The sequence below is a fragment of the Polistes dominula genome, unplaced genomic scaffold (genome assembly GCF_049000335.1).
Source record: "Polistes dominula isolate Pdom_NZ unplaced genomic scaffold, Pdom_raw_medaka contig_373, whole genome shotgun sequence".
NCBI classification, from domain to species: domain Eukaryota; kingdom Metazoa; phylum Arthropoda; class Insecta; order Hymenoptera; family Vespidae; genus Polistes; species Polistes dominula.
Genome location: NW_028300899.1, coordinates 2543638 through 2567919, shown reverse-complemented (window position 1 = coordinate 2567919; position 24282 = coordinate 2543638). Strand labels below are relative to the sequence as shown.

At 31.8% G+C, this 24282-nt stretch overlaps 1 protein-coding gene across 2 annotated transcripts in view; it reads left to right on the top strand.

The window, feature by feature from the left end:
- Window positions 1-23324, top strand: part of LOC107063836 (uncharacterized) — a 244597-nt gene extending 221273 nt beyond the window's left edge. For both annotated transcript variants that reach the window (XM_015315959.2, XM_089179470.1), the window contains exons 9-11: window positions 3844-3930; window positions 12845-12946; window positions 16894-23324. In XM_015315959.2, the coding sequence (XP_015171445.1) occupies window positions 3844-3930; window positions 12845-12946; window positions 16894-16973 (269 nt within the window). In that variant the 3' untranslated portion in view covers window positions 16974-23324. The remainder of the gene's footprint in view (window positions 1-3843; window positions 3931-12844; window positions 12947-16893) is intronic.
- The last annotated feature ends 958 nt before the right edge of the window (window positions 23325-24282 follow it).

Genomic DNA, 24282 nt, shown 5'->3' with positions numbered 1-24282 from the left:
TTAGATGAATATTGTTCTTTAGATGAAGATGAAGATGTTCAGACTGATACTCTGCAATACTAAAAAGTATATCAGCTGAAGCCGAATGGAGTGAATGGAGAGATAGATTCCTAGGAACGTTTGCAGACAAAGGATGGAGCTTAGCAATGTATGCCTTAACATTCAAATATGAAGAGGGATCACTTATAGATTGTGTAATAGGAAAGGAAAAACTATTGTTGGACATGATCAAGGAAATGGATTCAACAACGTTAACAACTTTAATAGCAGCAGGGCTGCCGGAATTCATAACGAACAAAATAGATAGAGAATCATGCACAACATCAACAACATTACTTAAGGAAGTTCGAAAATATGAAGAAGAAGTACGTTGGTTTAAAACACGAGAAGATAATAAAGACAAAAATAAACCGAAATTAATAGGACAAAATTCGGAAATAGAAGTAGAATTAAATGCAGGGTCAAAAAACAAATTAAAGGAAACGTTAGAAGCAATAGAAGAATGGAAATTCAAATATGAAAATTTGGAAGAGAAAATGATTTCATTGGAAGTAAGTATAGTATCTATTCAGAATGGCTTTAGTATGATACAAGATGAAAATAAATGGTTGATTGAAGAAATGGAAAAAAAATAAATAGCAAAAAATATATTGATAGAAGAATTAGATAATAGAATAGCAACGCTTGAATCAAATTTAGAAAAGGAAAGAACAATTATCTTTAAGAAAGAGAATGAAATAAGTAATTTTAAAGAAAGTAAAAATCAAGATTTTCATAATAAATATTTACAAGTACAAGATGAGATGATTACCATAGATAATTTGCAAGATGAACTTAATAATTATGAAAGTGATATTCACACAACAAAAAGATTTTCAAATTGCTTTAATATCGCAGGAATTAGAAAAAGTTAACAATGTTTTGAGATTGACGGAAGATAAAGCCCATTTTTTAGAAAACAAACATTCAGAATTACAAGAAAAATTAAGCGAATCGGTATCTCGTACAGAATATAACGAATTATTAGAGGTTATAAAAATGCATAATCGAAGATTCAAAGATACCATAGAAGAATTAAATATCAAAATTCAAGAATGCAAAAGTTTGAAAACTGAGATGTTAGGGAAAGAGTAGTTTATTAGTCAAAATCTTTTAGAAGAAACTAAAAAATTACTTTAGAAACTAAAGTTTCTAATCTAGAACAGAAACTAGTTGATTCTGAAAATAAAAAACAAACACAATTAGAAAAAATGAAGAAAATTGTAGCGACATTAAAAAGAAAAACTGTCATATGTCAAGAATTTGAAGCAAAAGGACGGAAAAGAAGAGATAATAAGGAAAATCAAGGAGTTAAGATACGAGGGACGGACAAATTAAAATAAATGTTTCATATGTATCCCTTGTGATTGGTATTAGTTTAGTTACATGAAATATATCTGTATTTGTTCTTTTCTTTTTTCTTCCCCCCCCCAGTTTTTAGTTTGTAAATTGAATTTGAAATTTTGTCGGTTATTTCAAATGGTCCAATTATCCTTAAAAACAAATTGCCCTTATATATATTTCTTTTCTTTCTTGTCTTTTTATTCTCTCTCTTTTAGAGATATGAGTCACTTCTATACACTAACACCTTCTTAATTATTCTAAAATATACTACCAAAAAAATAGCGTTATTATACTACTTTTCTGACATCAACAGCACACGGTTTTTTGTCTTTTATTTCCTCGAATCTCATGTTACTAACCATTACCATGGTTGAATAATAATAATAATAAAAAAAGAAATAAAAAACATTATAAATAAATCCATTGTAATTGAATCGGCAAAAATTTATAATACTTTGAAAAAAAAATATTCCTTTGATTAATTAATATAACCAACACATACTAACGACGTACAACAATCATACGTGGAGCTTAACGAATGAACAAATTTTCTCTAAAAAGGGAGAAAGATATATGTTATATCTATATATATCTTCTTTACGTGTGTTTTCTTGTATCTATCTTTCTCTCTTTCTTTCACATCTCACTGGTACTATTTGAAGTCACAATTAACGTCAATTGTATTATCCAATTTGAATAGTGGGAACAACGGTGTTTCCGGTTGTTAAGTACATCGGCACGTTCCGCTTTATGCGATTTCATTAGAGACGGACAAACTCGGTGCTTCTTCATTATGCGGGATGCAATCATCTCCTTTCGCGTTAACAACGTTACGTGACACATCGCGTGGCGTTGATTTTGCGCGTCTCTACTTTTGAAATTCCTTAGACGATCTACAACCCTCTGTTAGATACGCTCGTTAATACATTACCAACAACGCTAACGAAGTAGATCTTTCCACGAATACTAAATTGTTTTCTTTTCTTTTTTTTTCTTTAACATTTTTCTTTTCTCTTTCTGTCTATTCATCTAAATATCTTTGATTGCCTTTATTTTTTTCGTAAGTATAATTCCTCTAACATTTGTTCAGCTCGATTCCTATTTGGGATATTTTAATCTTCAAAATAAAATTTTAATTTCAATTATTATGATTACAAAATTATATTTAATAATTTTATTTTTACTATACTTTACCTATTGTAATATTATTTTTTCTTAAATTAATTATTATCGAAATAATTATTCAATTAACGCAGTCGGTAATTTTATTAACGAGAAGACAAAATAACAGAATTTATTTCTTATAACAATCTAATTGATTAAATATATGTACAGGTAGCCCTCTTACAACCCGGTATCTTATAATACAGTTTCGCTATAACACGATTCATAAATTGCGGGAACCCTCCTACAACCTGGCATCTTATAACACAGTTCCCTTTAAAAAAACCTTTGTACAACACTGTACTTTTACAGCCGCAGCGAAGCTTGTTATCTTAAAGATACAGTGTTGCGGAAAGTATTTCTTTTCATCTCTATGGCCTGAAAACAAAAGTGTCTCACGCTGCTGTGAACTGAAAACATCAACGTTAAATACGTGTTGGAAGAAGATATGGCCCTCTTCAGTTGAAATAGAAAACGTGCATGAATCGTCACAAAATGAAATTAGTGGCATATTAGAACTTGCTAAATCAATCGGAGGCGAAGTTTTTATGGATATGGCTATTGAGGACGTTCAAGGTTTATTAGTGGAAGAAGAAGTTGACGAAGCGGATTTGACAGAAATGGCATCCGAAGCTGTAAATCAAATCGATCCTGAGGACACTAGCACTGATGAAGATTGTGCACTTAATAATTTAACATTAAAAAAATTACAAGAAGGCTTAAGCTTTAAGCTTAGCTGAAAATCTCGAGTCATTTTTCTTGAATGCTGACCCTTCCGCAGAAAGAAGCCGAAAATTCAAAAGGGAGCTGCAAAACTGTCTAGCTTCATATCGAGAAATTTACAATGACCTGGTAAGAACCAGCAAGCAAAGTAAAATTACAGACTTTTTAAAGAGGAAAGAAGATGCAAAAACTTTAAATGAAGAAAAAAGTTCTCAAAGTGAAGGTGATATCATTCCACCGAAAAAACGTTCTCGGTTGATTATACTGAGCAGTGACGACGAAGAAATTTATTAAATTAAAGTTACGTTATAAATTAAAATAATATTTTGTGTTTTGTATTGAAACATACTATTATATTTTTAATAAAAATTAAGTTGTTTATGTAGAACTAGAAAAAAATATTTATTTTTAATAAGTTTTCGAATCGTAACCCACCTTTTTGTACTGGCTCTGGGTCTCATACAACACGGTTTCACACAACACGGCATTTTCTAGGAACCTATCTACCGTGTTATGGGAGGGTTACCTGTATATTCGTGGGTATCTTTTTCTTTCTTCTTTTTCTCATTTTAGATTGGGAGCCGATAGCTGAGCTGAACAATTCCATTTATGCTAATCCAAACTTGTTGATGACTCACAACGACAAGAGTATGAAATCGAGTGAGTAAACATGTATATTTATATTTCTTTATAAAACACATATATATTTTTTTTTCTTTTTTTCAAATACACGAAAAGAAAATATCCTTGCTATTCGATACGAACACCAACGTTAGATCATTTTATCGAGAAGTATCATCGGGAAACCAAAAAATAAGAAAGTAGATAAGATAAGATAAAAGAAAGATGGTGAAAGGTGAGAAAAGTTTTATCTCTCTGTTTCTCCTTCTATCTACATATGCATGCGCATATGCATATGCATACGTATACGTGTATATGCATGCATGTACATAAGCAGAAAGGTATGACGTTTTCTTTTTACGTTTTTCCCTTTACCTACCCGACTCGAGTTTACTCGCGAAACGCATTCTCTTCAATCTTGATCTTTTTTCGAACGAATGCATCGATCACTCGGACGTTTCTCGTGGGAAATTCGAGAAAAGAAAAGGCGGCCGTAGGAAAAGCCGACACGAGAGTTGAAGAATTCTTAAGAATAAACCGGAATGGAGACACCACCGAGAAGAACTTACGAAGAAGTAAATATTTATATTATTTTTCTTTTCTTCTTCTTCTTCTTCTTCTTCGTGATCTTAAATTTAACGTAAACCTGTAATCAAAAATCCTATAACTCTAACGATGAGAAGAAAAAAAAAAAAAAGAAAGAAAAAGGAGAGAAATGTAAATTCTTTATAAGACGATTGATACATGCGATTTGATTTATTCAAAATCAGGGAGAACATCTTGCCTACGATATATGCGTACTACACTCGCATACAAAAGCACACCAATGTATAGGCTTGTTAAATTTAAAATTTTTCGAACAGTTCAATCTCATTTTTTTCATCCCTCGTACGTCTTTTCGGATGATCGAAAAATCTCCATCGTCGGATGAAGGCATCGAGAGACGTAATGCCTCGAAGAAAAGAAAAAGGGGTGAGGGGTTAGAAAGGATGAAAGCTCGTAACGGTAGAACACCGCAAGTGACTATGTAAGAAGACAGAAATGGGAGATGAGAGAAAGAAAGAAAGAAAGAAAGAAAGAAAGAAAGAAAAAAAAGAAAGAGAGAGAGATAAAGAGAGAGAGAGAGAGAGAAAGAGAGAATCAGAAGGGGTGTATAGGGGTGTTGGATAGGTTGGGCACCCCTGTAACATCAATATTTCATGTATGCTAACACGCTAGAACTAATAATGCTCCGGCGAGGAAGACCCAAGAATAATATCAGCCACCGTGGCATTGTAGTAGTGATGGTGGTAGTTGTAGTTGTAGTAGTAGTAGTAGTAGTAGTAGTAGTAGTAGTAGTAGTAGTAGTAGTAGTAGTAGTAGTAGTAGTAGTAGTAGTAGTAGCAGAAGTAGTAGTAGTAGTGGTGATTGTGGTGGTACTGCTGTTGCTACTCATCCCCCATTTTCAATTCCTTCTTGCACTTTCATCCCTTCCTACAAACTATCTCTTTCTTTCTCTTTCTTTCATTCTTGCAACAGCTAGCTAGTAGTAGTAGTAGTAGTAGTAGTAGTAGTAGTAGTAGTAGTGGTAGTAGTAGTAGAAGTAATAGTACAATAGTAGTAGTAACAGCAGCAGCTATCCTTTTCCAGTCTTATGTTATATTTAATCTAACAAAGTGCGAGAGCCTTTTCGAAAGCCGTGTTTCCTTTCTCTTATCTTTTTCTATCTTATTCTACCTATATATATATATATATATATATATCTTTATCTATCTCTCTATCTATCCTTTCTCTGTTTCTATCCTTGTTCGTGTAAAAGCTGGATATTCCTGAGACGAAGAGAGAGAGAAAGAGAGAGAGAGAGAGGAGAGTGTAGAAGAGGGTGGTTGAGAATGGAGAGAGGAAAGGGGAAAGCTCGTAAGTCGGAATATCGTCTGTTTTCCCCCTTTCCTTTCTAAAATGAAAGAGTGAGAGAGAGGGAGAGAGAAAGAGAGAGAAAGGACGAGGGTGAGGTTTGTAATTGGCGCAACATCTGCGGTCTGCGGGATGGCATTAATGTTTGCTCCCTTCATGTTCCCCCTACCACAATTCTCCTATTGCGGGAAGAACCTAAGGGGTAAGGAATAAGCATCCTACTCCTCCCTCTATAGTTATCTTTATCTTTCTTTCTTTCTTTCTTTCTTTCTTTCTTTCTTTCTTTATTCTTGCTTTCTTCTTGTTTTCTATCTCTACTTATCTAACATCTTTTCCCTATCTCGTTTTCCTTTCCTTTCTTTCTTTACTATTTTTCCACATAAATCTCTCATTTCTTTCAATTTGCATTCTTTAACCGTCAGTTGTTCACTTTCTCACGCTATATGAATTATTTCATTAATATTTATATATTACTGAAATTTTATACATATTTGTATAAACGAACAAAGTTATACAACATCAACAACGAAATATATATATATATATATAGAGTGTCGAAAATATTTCCAACTATATGGTATCAGCGTATTCTATGCTGCTGCTGCAAAAAAAATAAAAATAAATAAAAAACAAAAGAAATGTTGAACGTTAAGCTAAAAAAATACTTCAAATACCTTATTGCACATATAATAATACTTCTTTGTACAAATTCAACAGCTTGTTTGTTTTTTCTTTCTTTATCTATCAACATTTTCTTTTAGCCTAAATAATACAGATTTAAAAAAAAAAAAAAAAAAAACGAATTTTTATATAATACGTATTATAGTTGAAATAACGTATAGAAAAACGTTTATTCAAACTGCCCAATGGTTGTACTAAAGTGACGTCCATTTTACTTTCTATCATCGAAAATTAAATTCGCGGTACAATCGATCGAATGTCTCTCTTGTTATCATTATTATTATTATTATTGTAGTTGTTATTATTATTATTATTATCATTATTATTATTATTATTATTATTATTATCATTATTATTATTATTATCGTGAAACGCTTTACCATCGAACTTTGGTTTATGAACGATGGTTGAGATAAATGCTCGACGTGTTGCGAGTACCATGTTGCACATCAATAGAATCGCTCGAGCGAGGATATGAGAAACGAGGAAGAGGAAGTGGAGAAGAGTACGAGGAGGAAGTGGAGGAGGAGGAGGGTAAATGCACAAAAAGAGGTTAGAGGTTAATGAAATGATAAGATGGCAAGTTGAGTAGCTACGAGTAGATTGCATAAACTATTTCTATACCATGCACAAATGTGGTGGTTTTATCTCCCCCCCCCCCTCTCTTTCTCTTCTTCTCTCTCTTCGTTGTTGTTGCATTGTTGTTATACTTCCTGTTATCTAGGATATTCGACAAAGATTATTCGAAATGAACTTATTGCATTTAACATAATTTCAATGGCCCGTTTTAAAAAGTTTAAATAATAAATTATTTTGTTCTTTTTCTTTTCTTTTGTTATTTCAAATCTTTTTCCTCTTTTTTTTTCTTCGTCATTCGAATTATTTTATAATCATACAAATTTATGTACACACGTATATTTATATTATACTTATATACGCATTATCGTACATTTATATATATTTATATCCTTTTGTTACACGTGATTCATTAAAATTTAATTACGTAAATGGCAGGCTAGCATGTTTTTAATGAATTCTTTTCGTAATAACCTAGCATGCAAGGGTAAACTATCTTTTTCTCTCTCTTTTTCTCTATTTCTTTCTCTTTCTTTATCCCTCTGTCTTTGTGCTGATGAAGCTTCATCACAAAATAACGGTTATGAAATTATTTAAAATATTATATTTTCTTTACTTACATTAGCAGTCAAAACTGACAAAAATGTATGAATCATTCAATGAAATAATTCAACGTTACAGACAAGTAACATATTCATATTATTCCTATAATAAGATATTAGTTTAATAAATAAATATACATATAATTATGTCTTTTTATGATAGAAGCAAAATTTTAATAATGTCTACTTTAAAAGAAAGTAGAACTTAAAACGAGACAAAGAAAACGAAGTTTCATCGTAAGTACTTGCCTTTACGTATACACTCAATATCGATAAAAGCTCTCTCTCTCTCTCTGTCTCTCTTTCTCTCTCTCTCTATATATATATAAATGTATTACACAATACTTCTTTTTCAATTTAACGTTTATTAAAACACCATCTGCCTTCTTGGATTATTAATTATACGCGATAAAGCGATTATACAACCGGTAGTTGCAATTATGATGTAATCGTACCTGAACCAAAAGAAGCACCCACTCGCACTACTCTTTGCATTTCTTATCGGTCGAGATATACTGATTTTAATAAACGCTTAGACGTACTCTTTCTACCACCCACCACCTCATCCCCTACCAGCCCACCTCTATATTACTTGCAAATCCATGAATAAATTAACATGAACGGCGTAAATTTTATTTCCTGTGTTAGAATAGGTAGGAACGTTTCTCTATCCTACCTAAAGTAATTTACCTTTTGCCGATTTAAGTCTCGTCGTGCAATGCGTTACTTCGAATGCACTTTTGAAAAGTTAGAAGAAGAACAGTCTCTCGGTAATAGTCGATGAATTCTAACAATCGATAGATCTTTTCTCTCTCTCCTATAATTATCCTTGAAAGTTTCATTCTAAACGATCGTTTATAAAACTTAACGATTTGTCGTATGAACGTATATTTTGAATTTTATTACCGTACTTATTACAATAGCATTCGTTTCAGTTTCATTCGCTTTGACTAACACCAACGGAAACGAATGAAAGGTAAAACACGGCTTTTGAAAAGATAAAATCAACAAAAACAAACAGGCAAACAATTTGTTTATGGTCAAACGTAAAGAGCGCGTATATATTTATATATATTTATATATATATATATATATATTTTGTGTAATTAATTACGCGTCTATGGATACTTCAAAACAGTTGGTAGTAGTTTATCGATAATTGTGAATACCATTCAGTAAAGGAAATTTTCCGAGCACCCTCGTGATAAGCAACCTATTATATACTTATGCACGTATTACCAAGTTACATAAATACGGGGACTTGAAAATATTTAACAAATTAAAAGAGTACGTACTATCAATGAAAATTAAAAGCAAATAGAAGATAATAAATTATATGAAAACAATCTTTTCATTGCGTAGATAAATATTTTAACGATCTAATGAGTTTCTCGTTTCATCATTTTAAAAATTTAATTGTAATCACGTTCACGAGCGATATATATATATATATGTATATGTGAAACTATATTTTTAAATTAATAACAATCGATCGAATAATCGTACAATTAACTATTGTGAACGTTCTATACAAATCCTCGTAAAATCACACGACCCTACACAATTATCGACTAGGTACAATTTGCCGTGGGACGTTGATTGCGATATCAAGAACACCGCTCATTAGTCTCAATCGTCGGTTTCGGACGGTTGGACATAAAATCAAGTATCGCGACGGTCTGTAAGCAGCTAGTGATGGCAATGGTAGTGGTTGTGATGGTAGTGGTGGTGGTGGTGGTGGTGGTAGTGGGAGTGTGGAACACGCCTTCGGGATAGCATCGTGAATTATTGGCAACCTGCAATTCGAACCTGTAGGAGGAAGAAGAGAAGGATGAGGACCAACCGAATGGGTATAAGAGAGAGAGTGAGAGAGGGAGAGAGAGAGAAATTGGCTTAGCTAACGTAGCAGCACATAGTTAACACGACTAGTATCGCGAAACTGTGCGTGTACGCGTACTAACCACCCGCTACTTGCGTTGTATTATACGTTACAGATGGGTAGAGAATGAGGGTGGGGTGACAAGAGGAGGAAAAGGGGTTGGCAAGGGAAGGGGGATGAGTTGAAGGCTAGAAACTGGCGAAACACGGCAGCTCACCAAGGTGGTTAAACTAGCCACGGCAATAGGCTATTATAGATCCGTATACACGTGCACCTTCAGAATGCGTTCGCAGCTCGAGGTAGCTGTGCATAGCTGTGCGAACAACGCGGCCAACATCACACACGCAGAGAGAGAGAGAGAGAGAGAGAGAGAGAGAGAGAACATAAATATGCATGCGTAGCTACATAGAGTATTATGGGCGTCTATACTTACACATGTAGAATGCCATGAATTATCTACATCGACCAACGATGTTTCCCTTTTATTCTATTCCTCATTCCTCTCTGAATTTTTGTTCAAATAATCTTTTTCCTTATTTTTTAATTTACTTCTTTTTTTCTTATAAAAATAAAGACAATTAAATTGAATCGTCATTATTGTTTAAATTAATTGCAATTATAACGCTAAATCAGACTTAATTCGTAAAATTGTATCCAAATGTTGGTAAAGTGATTCATAGAGAAGATTCGATGAGCATACAAATTAGGAAGGAAACATCAGAGAGATTGTATCGCTGACCTATCACTCTAAAGGGTTCGGAACGTCGTCATCGTCATCGCAAGTGCCAATGTTTGGCCGAGATTTGCATATGTCTGTCAGGTTTGACCATTCTCTAACCGTTCGCTTCCTTGTTCCTAGGTGTGTATCCCTTTGTCAAAGTAGGGGGATACCCTACCTTCCTTCCTTCCTTCCTTCCTATCCTATACTGCTTCTACTATCGGACCGTAGCTACTATGTTACATAACGCTCGTGGCAGTCTCTCCACGCGAGATCGTCCATTACCTCATCCAAAATAGGCTATTGTCCTAAGATCGTGTTCCAAGGACAACGATGCTTAACCCTCCGATTCCATACCTCCGATCATCAGGATCCCTAGGCTATTCTTACCTTTTTAGTTTCTAACAATTGCTTTTCTAATTTTAATCCTAACTTTTCACAAATTAATTATTTTACATGTTTGTATAATATTAAAAGTATATAAGCAAGAATACATAATAAAACTATATATAATACGCTTATGTATATTTCTTTTTTTTTTATTTCCAATCATTCGTAGGAAAACAAAAGTCGTACGTAAATAAAATTATTGTTAAAAATTTGAGAGATTAACAAACATTCTCTTTCTCTCTCGTTATTTTCTTTTTGCGTATTTTATTATATTCCATATTTTATTGTTTATCCTCGTAACGTAATGGAAAAACAACGAGGAAAGAAAGAAAGAACTCAAAAACAAAAAATAAAACAAGTATTTTGATAACAAACAATTGTGTATGCAATAATTCATCAAATATTTACCATATTTTTCTTCCAAATATTGAATATAAATCTTGTAATAACGATTACTATGGTCTACCAAATTTGTTAAAAACCTTTCTGATTAATTAATTCGAGTGAATATCAAAGATTTTAAAAGGGGAAAAATATCGAACGAATTTATTAATATAATAATACCCAATGCACACGAATTGTAGAATTATGAAGAAAAGGTGTTAAAATAAAGCTCGTTATCAGTTGTGTTACTCGTTCGATTCGTGTTAACTGAACTCTATCTATCTCTTTCACACATACACACACACACACACACACACACAAACATGCACACACGCATATACTATCTCTCTCACTTTAGTGTGACAAACATGTCACACGACTAACGCAAGGCAAGAGCAACGCGAAAATAACGACTTGGTAGTGCCCGAGGATAAGGGAATTGTGTTTACTCGTCGTTTGCATACCAGTTGACACGTTTACCGCCCACTTTAGGCGTAACATCGCTCCAAGCATCTTCACTCGATGTACCCTTTGTTCTCTAAGCAAAGAGCTTTACTTTTTACTTTTCTCATTATCCATATCTATCTTTTTACCTATCCCTCTTTCTAATTTTCCAAAATTGATCTACGTTCGTTCTATCTTTAATAATCGCGAACGTAAAATAAATAAAAATATATTTAAACATTTTCCATTATCATTTGATTATTTCATTTTTAACTCTTCATATAAACGTTCGCGTTTATTTGATATATTTTGTATGTTTCTTTCTTTTTTTTTTTTTTTTTTTTTTTTTTTTCATGGCTTTTATCACTCAATTTTTTTCTTGCTATAATTTTATTTACCTAAAGTTTTGAATGAATAGAAAGAATGAAAAAAATAATAACTCGGCAAGTATGAGAGAGAATGAGAGATATTTAATTTAAAAATCTTCAACATTCAACTCTTATCGTGAAAATCTACGAATTTAAACAAACAAACAAAAAAAAAGCATTAATTATCATTTTCAGGATGAAAAGAACAACGAAATTCGTCGACAAGCTCGTGTAATAAATTACAAAAAGCAACAAACGTAAATAATGACGCGTAAACAAAAACCATGGTGATAAAATTTATTTCGTTTTTCCCTCTTATCGTCGAAAATAAATAAAAATATAAATCATACGAATGAAAAATTTCATTCTCGATTATGAATATCATCGAGAAACATTCCAAAAATTTCTAATATCCTATATTGACATATGTACTCGCATGTAAGCTTAAATATGTATATGTGTATACGCATGTATGTATGTGGTATAGTTAAACGCATTGTTTGCTCGTATACACATGACATATACACGCAGGGATCTCATTATTGTGCAATATGATAACTGCAAGGTCCAGCATCTACATACAGGTAGCTGATAGGACAACAAGGTACATCGTGTACGCTCACCTGTATTGTGTTTACCTTTAGTTAGCATACTAGTTATCGCGTTTGCCAGACATACCGCGATAAAATGTATCCCCCTCATCCCACGCAAGCAAATCATTTTCATTCAAGGTCTTGGACATCTTAACGATCGTAAGAGAATATATTTTTTTTTAACTTTTTCTAAAAAAAAATAAATAAATAAAAGTACAAATAATTATTCTTTTTCCTTTTTTTGCTTAAAAAAAGGAAAACAAAAAGCAATGATATTTATAACCAAATTCATACGAAATGATTTGTCAATGAAATTAAAATAATAATTGATTTTATTGACAATAGTTTTCGATACATATTATTATTATTATTATTATTATTATATCTGATTCCTTATTAATAATTTTTCTTTTCTACCTTCACAGAAAATAAGTTTCAGTCGAACTTAAACGAGATCGGAAAGTCGGAACAAAAGTCGAACGACCTGGACAGGAAAAGGAATTACGATTGGCCCACCGACAACAACGGTAAGTCTGATAATTATCTGAAAAGAAAATCAAAGAAAAGAAAAAAAAAGTAAGAAAATAATGAATAATATGAAAAATAATTCGATTAACTTTTTATAATTTTTATTCTTAATAAAATCCTCTGAAACGAAACTACAAATAAACGCGCATGCACACACACCACACACACATAACCATAGACGAATAGAAAGGAAACTTCAAAAAATTAGGCCTTTTAAACTATAATCACCCATTTTTGAATTCATTCTTTTCCAAGTCCTATAACATTGGAGAAAAAGAAAGAAAAAAAAAAAGAAAAAAAAGAAGAAAATAAATCAAACAATGTGGAAAGCTCAAATAAAATCGATTGATTTTATGACACAATTCTAGTCACAGTTGCATCTTATTCGGCCAATTAAAAGTAGCCTGAACAGAATGTAACGGATATCGGGACAAAGTAACGAGCTAGTAAGGATCGTTAGAGGGTGTAAAGTTCGATGATTGGCATCCCCTAACTCTTAGCTACCACTATTTCCACCTTCCAACCTCCCCAACTAACTCACTCACTCCAATTTACCAATCCTTACTCGTAGACGACGTTCAATAGAAATCCAACATAAAATGAAAGCAACGAGTGAAAAAGGGATAAAAAAAAGAATGGAAAAGAAATAATCAAGAAAATAATAAAAAAAAAAAACAAAAATAGAATTCAATGAATAAAATGGAAGAAGTAAATAAATAAAAAAAAATTAATAAAAAAAAAGGAGAAAACAGATAAGAAAGAGAAAGAATATTAGCCGAAGGGAAAGGAAACAAATGCCGTTGGTTTGGCAAGGCGAACTCGCGGTTTTATCCGATCATTCTCGAGTGGCATTTAAACGACAGGGAATCCCACCGCCATCACCACCACCATCATCGCCATTACAATCTATCTCGGTATTCGCACATACACACACACACACACACATAGAGTAGTGAATTCTACGTCTGACTCGGCCGGTGGTCCTTCAGAAATTCCTTCGCAAGGGCTTCGGGGCATTATCGGATATTTCGTTCCTCGCTTACATTTTTTCACCCTACCTTTTTTTTCATCAGTCAGCCCTCTCTCTCTTCCTCTCTCTCCCTTTTTCTCTCTCTTCTTTCCTTCAATCCCCCCCCCCCTGAAATCCCCTCAACACCCAACTTCAACCTCGGAAAGAGCTCGGCATCGATATCGTCGCACTCCCGTGGTTTCTTTTAAAAGGAATTTGCATAATGGCAAAGTGTGAAAATCCGTCCTCTGTGTGAACCAGAAAGAGAGAGAAATAGAGAGAAAGAGAGAGATAGTGATCTTTTTCTCTCTCATACATATACATATACACATACTTTTTTATATTACTATGGGGGTATGATCACGATGGCCCTTGGAGAGTAGGTAATTTCGTGTAGAAAAAGAAAGAATCAAAAATGAAGAGGGTAAAAGTGTACAAGCTTGACGTTGAAACTTTCCTTGCAAGCTTTTACTACTTAACGCTTGAATTCGTGATCTCATGGTAGTATCTTTCTCTTTTCTTTTTTTTTTAATTTTTTTTTCTTTCTTATTAATTAATATTGTTCATCGTAGAGAGAGAGAGAGAGAGAGAGAGAGAGAGAGAGAGAGAAGAAACACCATCGACCTTTTTTTTCTTTCTTTTTCTTTCTTTTTCTTGGGGGGAGGGCGAGGGAAGGGAGACAAGAATTTTCTTTTTTGTATTCACACATTAATCCCATTTCTACGAGAGAAAATTTGATTATTGATTAAAATTTGTTGATAGAAATACATTTAATTCGATGTTAACTTGATGTAAGAAGAGTGACGTTTAATTTTTCAATCCTCCCATCCATCCATCGCATCGCGTTTTTTTTTCCTACGAAGAGTAGAAAAACTAATCGGGAAAGAGGAGAGGGAGAGGGGTATATGTCATATTTTCCCGGAAATTTTTCATTAACAAGCTGGGGATTTATGTTTTTACGCCTAAAAATACCTCTGTATAAATTCCGTTAGTTCGTAGTTGTCCTGACACGCGCTAGATTCGAACGACGAATCTCATTAAAATGCTTCTCTCTGATTCTCTCGCACTATGGAACACCGTAGAACTGTGTAGTTATTCCTCCCCTCTTTCCTCCTCCTCCTCTTCCACCACCTCCTCGAATGTAGAAACATTGAATAACTTTCGAAAAATATCGCTTTCCGATATAGTCTTTCTCTCTTGTTTTATGAGTTGCCCTATGTCGAAGTGCAAAGCTTTAAATAAGAGTTATAGGATCGTTCTTTTGACTTTTTTTTTGGGGGGGGGGGCTTTTTTAACGAATGTAACAATGTTTTTTTTTTTATATTACATCGTACGTACAAATAAATAAATAAATTAAAAGGATAATAAATAAAAGCACAAGCACGCACACACACAACACAAGACACACAATTTTGCCATAATTTATTTTTGTATCTATAAAAACAAATAAATTCGACTATCAACGTTCGTTCGATTAAAAAGATTTCTAATCTCAATTACGCGCACAAGCATAGAAAAATTTGAAAAATAATCAAAAATATTCCATTATGCAAAACTTTTTTTTAAAATTGAATGATCAATTACAGAGCCGTAAAGAGAAAAAAAATGTGTCTTATATACAGAGTAAAAAAATGAAACGTAAGAAGAAACGACGAGTACCTTAAGTGGAAAATACGATGAAAGAATGAAAAAGAAAAATAATAATAAAAAAAAAAAAGGAACAAGAAGAAGATGATGAGACGGAAATAGCGAAAGGGAGTAATCTTCTTTCTCTCTTACTCTCTTCCCTCTCTCTCTCTCTCTCTCTCTCTCTCTCTCTCTCTCTCTCTGTTTCTCCTTTAGTTGAGAAAAAAGGGGAAAAAAATATTGAAAGAAAGGATTAATTCGGCTGAGACGGAAAACTTTCGCGCCGACTGCCTTGTTTCTCATTGCTAATTAGAGATGAGTGAAAAGATGAGCGAAAGCAAGAAATAACCTCCCTGGAAATACGCTTTTTTTTCTCGAACCGAGTAATAGCTGAAGGTACAACAGAGATAGAAAAAAAGAGGAAGGAAAGAAAGAGAAAGAGAGAGAGAGAGAAAGAAGAAAGATAAAGAAAGAAGAAGGGTTTGAACGAAGCGGAAAAATAACTGACTTCCGGCTCGACTTTCGTAGCTTTTCTATCCTTCTTCTTCTTCTTCTGCTTTCTTATTTTCTTTTTTCTTTTTCTTATTCTTCTTATTTTAACCTTTCCCTTTTTACCTTCTGACTCTCCTTAGAAAAAATCGGAGTATGACGTTGGTTTAAGGGTGACTCTGTACAAGGTGGGATGGGAAAGAGGGGTTGATACTGGAGTGGTTGCATCAAAATAAAAAGAAAAAAGTGAGTCGTGCAAAGACACGACTCTCGAGTCTTTTCAATTGACTTCGACGTTTCCTTCAACGATAAGATTTCTTTCTTTCTGTCTTTCTTTCTTTCTTTCATTTCATCTTTATCCTTTTCTTTTTTTCATTTTTTTTTTTTTTAATCGTGAAAGTAAATTTATGTTATTTTGAAAATACACCACCACCACCACCACAAGTCAGTTACACAGTTATTCTGTAATGAATAATATTTATGTTTTTATTTTGTAATTATTTTTACTTAAACATTTGAAACATTTCTATTCAATAATTAAATAAAATGTAATAACAACAATTAATGATATATGTATAATAAAATTTTATTTAAAACATTTATTTAATTATATTAAATTTTTTAAGTAGCAACGAGTATAATTCTTTAATTACACGCAAATGCACCTTTTCTTTTTTCAAATATTTTTCATTGCAAGTAATAGAAAAAAAGGAATGAATTTTTGTAACGACTAAGAAATATTTCTTAATTTAATTAATAATAATATTGATAAAATAATTTAATAATATTATAATTAAAATAATAATTTTGATCATTTTACAGATGCTGCGGTTTGCATTACGACAACAGGTGCAGCGATAGCACTGACAATGAGCCTAATTATGACGACGATCATTCGATAAGTGTCAAAACTACGAATGGGACCATCGTCGTCCGCTTATTATGTAATTATGGACTACGTTAATAATAAAAAAAAAAACAAACAAACAAACAAACAATTAAATAATAACATGGAGAAAGAAGAAAAACACATAGCCACGTACATGCGCGAGATTAGAAACCCGAAAAAAACATGCACATTATTACACGTACACAGCGTATACAAACACGTACACGAAGTAAAAAAAAAGGGCATAAAGACTGACCGTGTAGCTAGTGTCGTATTAAAAACAAAAAACAAAAAAATAATAAAAAACAAACCCTAATTAAAAGAAAAATAAACAAACCAACAAACAAACTAAAGAAAGAAGAAGAAGTAGAAGAAGAAAAATCTACAAAGATGTATGTGTTTGGTAACGATAATACGAGTCAAACGAAGTAATAAAAGGGTTTTGAAATTTGTTATTGAAAAATTGATTTTACGCGTGCCAAGTTGAGTGTGAAAACGAGGGATATGAAAAATTTGTTAATTAAAAAAAAACAAAAAAATTAGATTTAAAAGAGAAAAAAAGAAAAGAACAGACGGAACAAAAAAAAAAGAAAGAAAGAAGAAATGAAAAGAAGAAACGTGTAACTAAATTAAATGAAACGAACGATCAATGGCAAATCACAAAGTGCAACGACTATCGCTTTCAATGTAAAAAATATTGTATAACGCCGTAATATCAGTAAACGAAAGATAAAAAAAAAAAGTAAAAAAAAAACAAAAATGATTAAAAAGCAAAAAAGAAATAAAATAAAATATTCATGCCGCGCCAACAGATCCACAACCCCTAACCCCATCCCCCTGCCCGCCCCCACGCCCCAACACAGAATCAGCACAGCGAAATAAGAAGAAAAGAAGAAGATTGTTTACGTGTGAGAGAATCGATTCTTTTTCTTTTTTTTTTTTTATATATTTCTATGATAATATTATGTAATTATTATTATTATTATTATTATTATTATTATTAAAATTATATATATATATAGGAAATTTATGGACAATTATCGTTTCTCATGCAAAAATTCATGCAAAAATTATTATATATATATCCATAATATTATGTATCTAATGAAAGTATTTTATTTTGTAAAATTGTTAGGATTAAAAATTACGTTCTTTGTTATTAATATTATTATTATAATTATTATAATGACATTTTCCCTATTAGTCGGCTTGTATGACAAGCACAAGGACTGCTACGGCTTATTCTTATCCCCCAGGACCGCAAGGGATAGATTATTATAATATTATTATTAATAATATTATTATTAATATTATTATTATTATTAATATTATTATTATTATTATTGCTACTATTATAAAATATAAAAATTACTTGTAGCATAAATTTTCCTACAAACAGGTACTACTCTACCATAAACGAACCTATCTTTATCTCTCTTTATCTGTATCCTTATCTCCATCTTTATCTTTATCTTTAACTCTCTTTCTCTGGATATATTCGTCATCTTTTTATATACAAAATCGCGGAACCCATCTGGATACTTGAGATTAAAACGTCAGATTCCGTGTGTCCGATATTCTAGCGTGAAGAGGTTCTTCCAAGGAGAATAAAAAGAAAAGTATGAAAAAAGAGAAAAAAAGTATTATACAACGAATAAAAGAAGTAACGTGTAAGAGAAAGAAAGAAAGAGAGAGAGAGAGAGAGAGAGAAAGATGAAGATGTAGATGATAGCGAATGAATATTAAAGAGCAGAATATTATTATTTGTAAAAATGTTCAATCCTCCAAGAGCTACCCTTTTAAAGAGCTGACGTTCAGACATACTTTTCTCTTATCCAAAGAGGCTATCCAAATCTCTCACCCCTTACCATTCAAATCATTCCTTCTACATCCCCCGAAGAACGAAATTCCTTTTCATTCGACTCGATTCCATCTTTCCCTTTTTTTTTTCCTTTATCTTTTTTCCTTTCTTCTTTATCTTCCTCGACATGGCTCGTTTATTCGAACGAATTTATTTTCATTAAAATATACATCTTCACGTCTAACATTCGAATATAAATAATTAACCCTCTTCGATCGAAATAATAAAGGATGACTTTTCAATATCGATAATAAAATATTTGAAAAAACAATAATAAATTATTGTTTTGTTTTGTTTTTTTTTTTTATAAAAATAGTGTAAGAGTCTATTTTTGACAAAAAAAAAAAAAATAACTTAGACAACGCTTAGTGTTTTTATTAATTATAAATGAAATGTTCCAATTTCTTAATACTACAGAGAATTAACGTCTGAAATAATACAAAAAAAAAAAGAAGAAAAAAAAGAGAGAAATGAAGTGTCAAGGTTATTTAAAAAAATTAGACATCTGGTAAATTAATTTTCATTTGAAAACACCTACCGATTATGTTCCAAAAGTGTCACTTCCGTTACCCCTTTGTTCCCTACTACTAGCTCTCAAGGGTAGTTTCCGTAAGAGTGCTTTACCCGTGTAAAACAAAACTCGTTATACATTTGTAAGCACGCAAAACACAGACATAGAAAATACGAGAAAGAAAGAAAGAGATAGACAGAGAAAGAGAGAAAAAAGAGAAAGAGAAAGAGAGAAATAGAAAGAGAGAAACAGAGAAAGAACATAGAACTCGTCCCTGGAGGTACTTTCGTTGCACGTTTTGTCGCATTATTTAACGCCCGTCGTCCTGGTTGCCCGTTTTCACGCAGGAAATCTGCCACCACCGGCACCTCTACCAACAACGGCGACTACGGCAGCAACGGCAATGGCAATGGTAGTAGGCAACAGCAACAGCAGCAGCAGCAGTAGTAGCAGCAAAAAAAAAAAAAAAGAAAGTATAAAAAAAAAAAAGAAGAAAATGAAGTAAAATAAAAAATACAAGAACAACCAAAAAAAGAAAAAAAAAATGGAAAAAGGAAAAAGGAAAAAAAAGGGGGAAAAAAATAACCTTGAGGGAAAGAGGAGAAAAATACGTGCATTACATAATGATTTATCTTGGCACGAGGGGGATGCGGCACGTGTTATCCGTGACTCCTCGACGAACGTAATTAAAGTCACGTCGTGTTGCGCGCGCGCGAGCACACTCACTCATATAAAACCCACCCCTCACGTGGACACAGATACGGGGCATATATAGGCATGGATGGGGACGCGTTCATGGGTATAGGGCACGCAGATACGAGTATTCGGTCGAGTGGAAAAATGAAAATTTAGTTACATCTTCTCTTCTCTTCTCTTCTCTTCCCTTCTCTTCTCTTCTTTTCTATTCTCTTTTCTTCTATTCTATTCTCTGCTTTTAGCAATGCCAACGAGCATTTCCAGTTACCTGCGACAACATATTTTTGTTAATATTGTTCTATTATTTCTTTTTATATTACTTTATTAAAAATTTTTTTTATTAATTTCTCTATTCATCTCTATCTTTCTTGTTTTTTTTTTTTTTTTTTTACTTTCTTTCTCCGTCAGTCTCATTTCCATAATTCGTCTGGAATTATCACGAATAACATCGTCATGTCGTGGTTTTTAGAATTTGTATTGTTTCGAATTTTCCTTGATTATAAACCAATGTAAATGACATATTTAATATCACAATGTAATAATAAAATTAAAATGATTGTAATTAATCGTAATGATGATCGGTTTGAAGACGAACAGATTACATATATTAAAAAGTAATTAATTAATTATTATTTATAATATATCATTTAACGCGTTTAATTATTTTTCAGAAGATTACTTTTTGAACGAATACATTTTAAGATACTAAAAAGATGAAATAATTTGAATGGATAGTTATTTAAAATAATTAATAAAAATAACCTTTCGATCCGTTTAAACGAAAGGTTAGGTGGTCTAGTATAGGAAAGGTGGGTTCTGGTGGGTGGAAGTTAATTAATGCGTATGTTAATTAGCCGAGGAGTGGGAATTAAACCGCGAACGCGCACTGCAGACAGAAACGTAGCTCTTTCGCGAACGGAGGTAAACGAGCGCTGGATTAAGCTGACTTGGAACTACTTAGGAATATCCATTATTCAAGGTACATCTTGTTTAAAGCAACAGGTTCAAGATAGAAAGAGAGAAAGAGAAAGAGAGAAAGAGTGAGAGAGAGAGAGAGAGAGAGAAAGAGAGTCAAGGTATTCCGCGTAAAGGGGTTGATGCTACAGCTCGAAGCATTAAAGAAAGGATTAAATAAAGGTACTAGCTTGTATTAACAACTACAATAATTACTATTGCGGAATTAAACGGAAAAGAAAGAAAGAAAAAATAAAGAAAATAAAAAAAAAAAACCAGAAATTAATGGAAGATGATACACAATTTTTGTTAAATCTTCAACAATCCTTGTGTTTAAAGTTTAACGTGTTTAATTTTTTATTTGTTTTTTTTGTTTGTTTGTTTATTTTTTCTTGCTCGATCATGCACACATACAGATTTGTTTGATAATTATTAATTATTACGAAAGATTGAAAATAATAAATATTTTATAAAAATGCAACTCTCTTAAGGAGTGTCACGACCATTGTATTATTGTCGTGATTAATAATAATAATAATAATAATAATAATAATAATAATAATAATGAATGATAACATATAGTAATAATAATAATAGTAATAATGATACTAATAATTATAGTAATAACGTGATGGTAATAATTACGATACGTATAGAAAAAGTATGTATGTTTAAAAACAAACGTGTTGCATGAGTGCGTGCGTGGGTGTGTGTTTGAGTAAACGAGAGAAAAAGAGAAAGAAAAGGAAAGAGAAAAAGAGAAAGAAAAAAACAACAAGAAAGGAAAAAATTTTAAATGAAAAAACAAAAATGAAAAAACAAAAAAAAAGAGAACACATCATTCAGTCTCACGTTCGTATTTTATTATGATAATTTACTTTCTACAATTAAACGTCAAGGCTAATCATAATTTATACTAGATAAGAGTGACGTTGATGATATGCCACCGTGTTGAAATATACAATCATAAATTAACTAACAAACATGCGAATAAAAAATTGAAAGAAACATTAAAAAAAAAAAAAAAAATAAGAGCTCGCACGTAAAGAAGTAAAAAAAAATACGTACACATATATCGAACGTAAGCCTGAATGAGTAAAAATTAAAAAAAAAAAAAAAAGAAATAAGCAAATAAACAAAAAGGAAACGAAGAATGAGGAAAAGATTTGTCCTTGTCACCTGCGGATCCTGTACATATAGTTTAATAAACGAAACTAAATACGAAGTAATATAGAAAGAAAGAAAGAAAGAACGAACATACGTGAGAATGAATGTACGTGTGAAAGAGAGACAGAAAGAGAGAGAGATAAAAAAAATAGAGTTAAGTTTTCCGAGTTAGAATTAAAAGAACGACACGTCGTCCATCCCTTTAAATGTAGAGCTTGCCGTGTCGTTTCATCAATGGCCGTTTAACGTTAAAAATAATAAAAACAACAACAACAAAATAAATAATATTTAAAAATATAAAGACGATGATAGAAAGGAGAGAGACGTTAGGAAGACAAACAGGAAGAAAGATAGAAAGAATGAAAGGGAATGAGAGTGAGAGAGAAAAAATGATTATAATAGAGTATGAAAAAAATCTTATAATTAGCGATAATATTTTCATCCTTAGCCTTTTAATTAAACGAATCGACGTAACGCGAACTGACCGTCTAATCGTTTTTAAAGTTTAAGGAAAGAACGAATTAAACGAGAAGGTATATTGTATGTATACATAAGCACACAGAAATATAAATATATATAAATAAATGAATATATTAATATAAATATAAATATATAAATATAAATATATAAATATAAATATAAATATATAAATATAAATATAAATATAAATATAGGAATATAAATATAAATATAAATATAAATATAAATATAAATAATAAGTGATACGAATTTTAAGGAAGAGTATCGAAGTAATGATATATCATTATATATACACATATATATATATATATATATATACAAATATATATAATAAAATATATATTGTATGTGACATGATATATTATTATAACAACTATTATGCTTTGCGCCGTTGAGTTGAATGTTGTTATTTGTAAAACAAAACCAAAAAAAGAAAAAAACGAGAAAAGAAATAACAAAATTACGATCGAAAACAGAAAACAAATCGAAAAAAAAGGAAAGAAAAATAAACAAACAAACAAACAAACAAATTGTATGCGACGAGGAAAGAGGAATTAATTAAATCGATAAAGAAGAGGCGTGCGATCGTAAACAAAAAGGGAGGAAGAACAATTTAGTGATGAAAGAAATTCTTATAAGTACACTCAAAACACTATGTAATAAAATTTTGGCGTGCAACTGCCACGAAAGATTAACGTGAGTGATTCTATTCGAAACCTTAACCTAAAATTAATTTTACATAATTATTACTATTATTATTATTATTATTATTAAAATTTTTTTATTTATTAATTTTTTTTCCTAAATAATTACATTTAGAATGAAGAGGTAAGTATATCATCTTGTTTATGATATTAAAAAAAAAAAAAAAATTAAAAAAAGAAGAATAAAATAAAATAATACTTTTATACTTTTCCTTTATATACCGGGATAAAATTTGAATTTTAAAAATTATCTCCAAAAACTTGTATACATATACAAATGTGTTATCTCGTTTAGTCAGAAAAAAATATTATAATATAATTCTCCTACCGCTGTTATCGTCAAACAAAATAAAATTTATACGTTTAATCTTCTCTTTGACGAAATACCCCCACACATACACACACACACACACACACACACGAATTTCCTGTTATTTAGTTTTTATTCTCCTTTTTTTTTCGACATTGTCACGTAATCTTAGCATGTTCATCGAAGCTGCTAAATTCGCAAAAAAAAAAGAGAGAGAAAGTTAGATAGATAAATAGATAAAGAAAGAGAGAGAGGGTGAAAGAGAACAAGGAGAGTGAAGGGGAAAGGGGGATGAAAAAGAGACGTGGAGAACGTGAGAGTGATCGTCGAAAATTCAGAGAGAAGCGTGGCCTTATCTACGATCTTAGGATTGAACCGGTTAGGAGGATATGTTTGTCCTGGTGATTATAGGTACGTAAAGTTGAACGGGGGATACCTTCTGGTAAGGTGATAGGGCCTTCGAGTATATCAAGCGCTCGAGGTTATTTCGGCAGTTATTGCTGAAGCGATCTTGTAACAGGCAACTCGCTGCTAGCATACTAAAACGAGGATTAACTTTACGTAACGAGAAAACCAACAGGAGGACAGAAGGACCGTACCTACCTAGAGAAACCTACCCAGGGGATTCGTTTTCCTAAC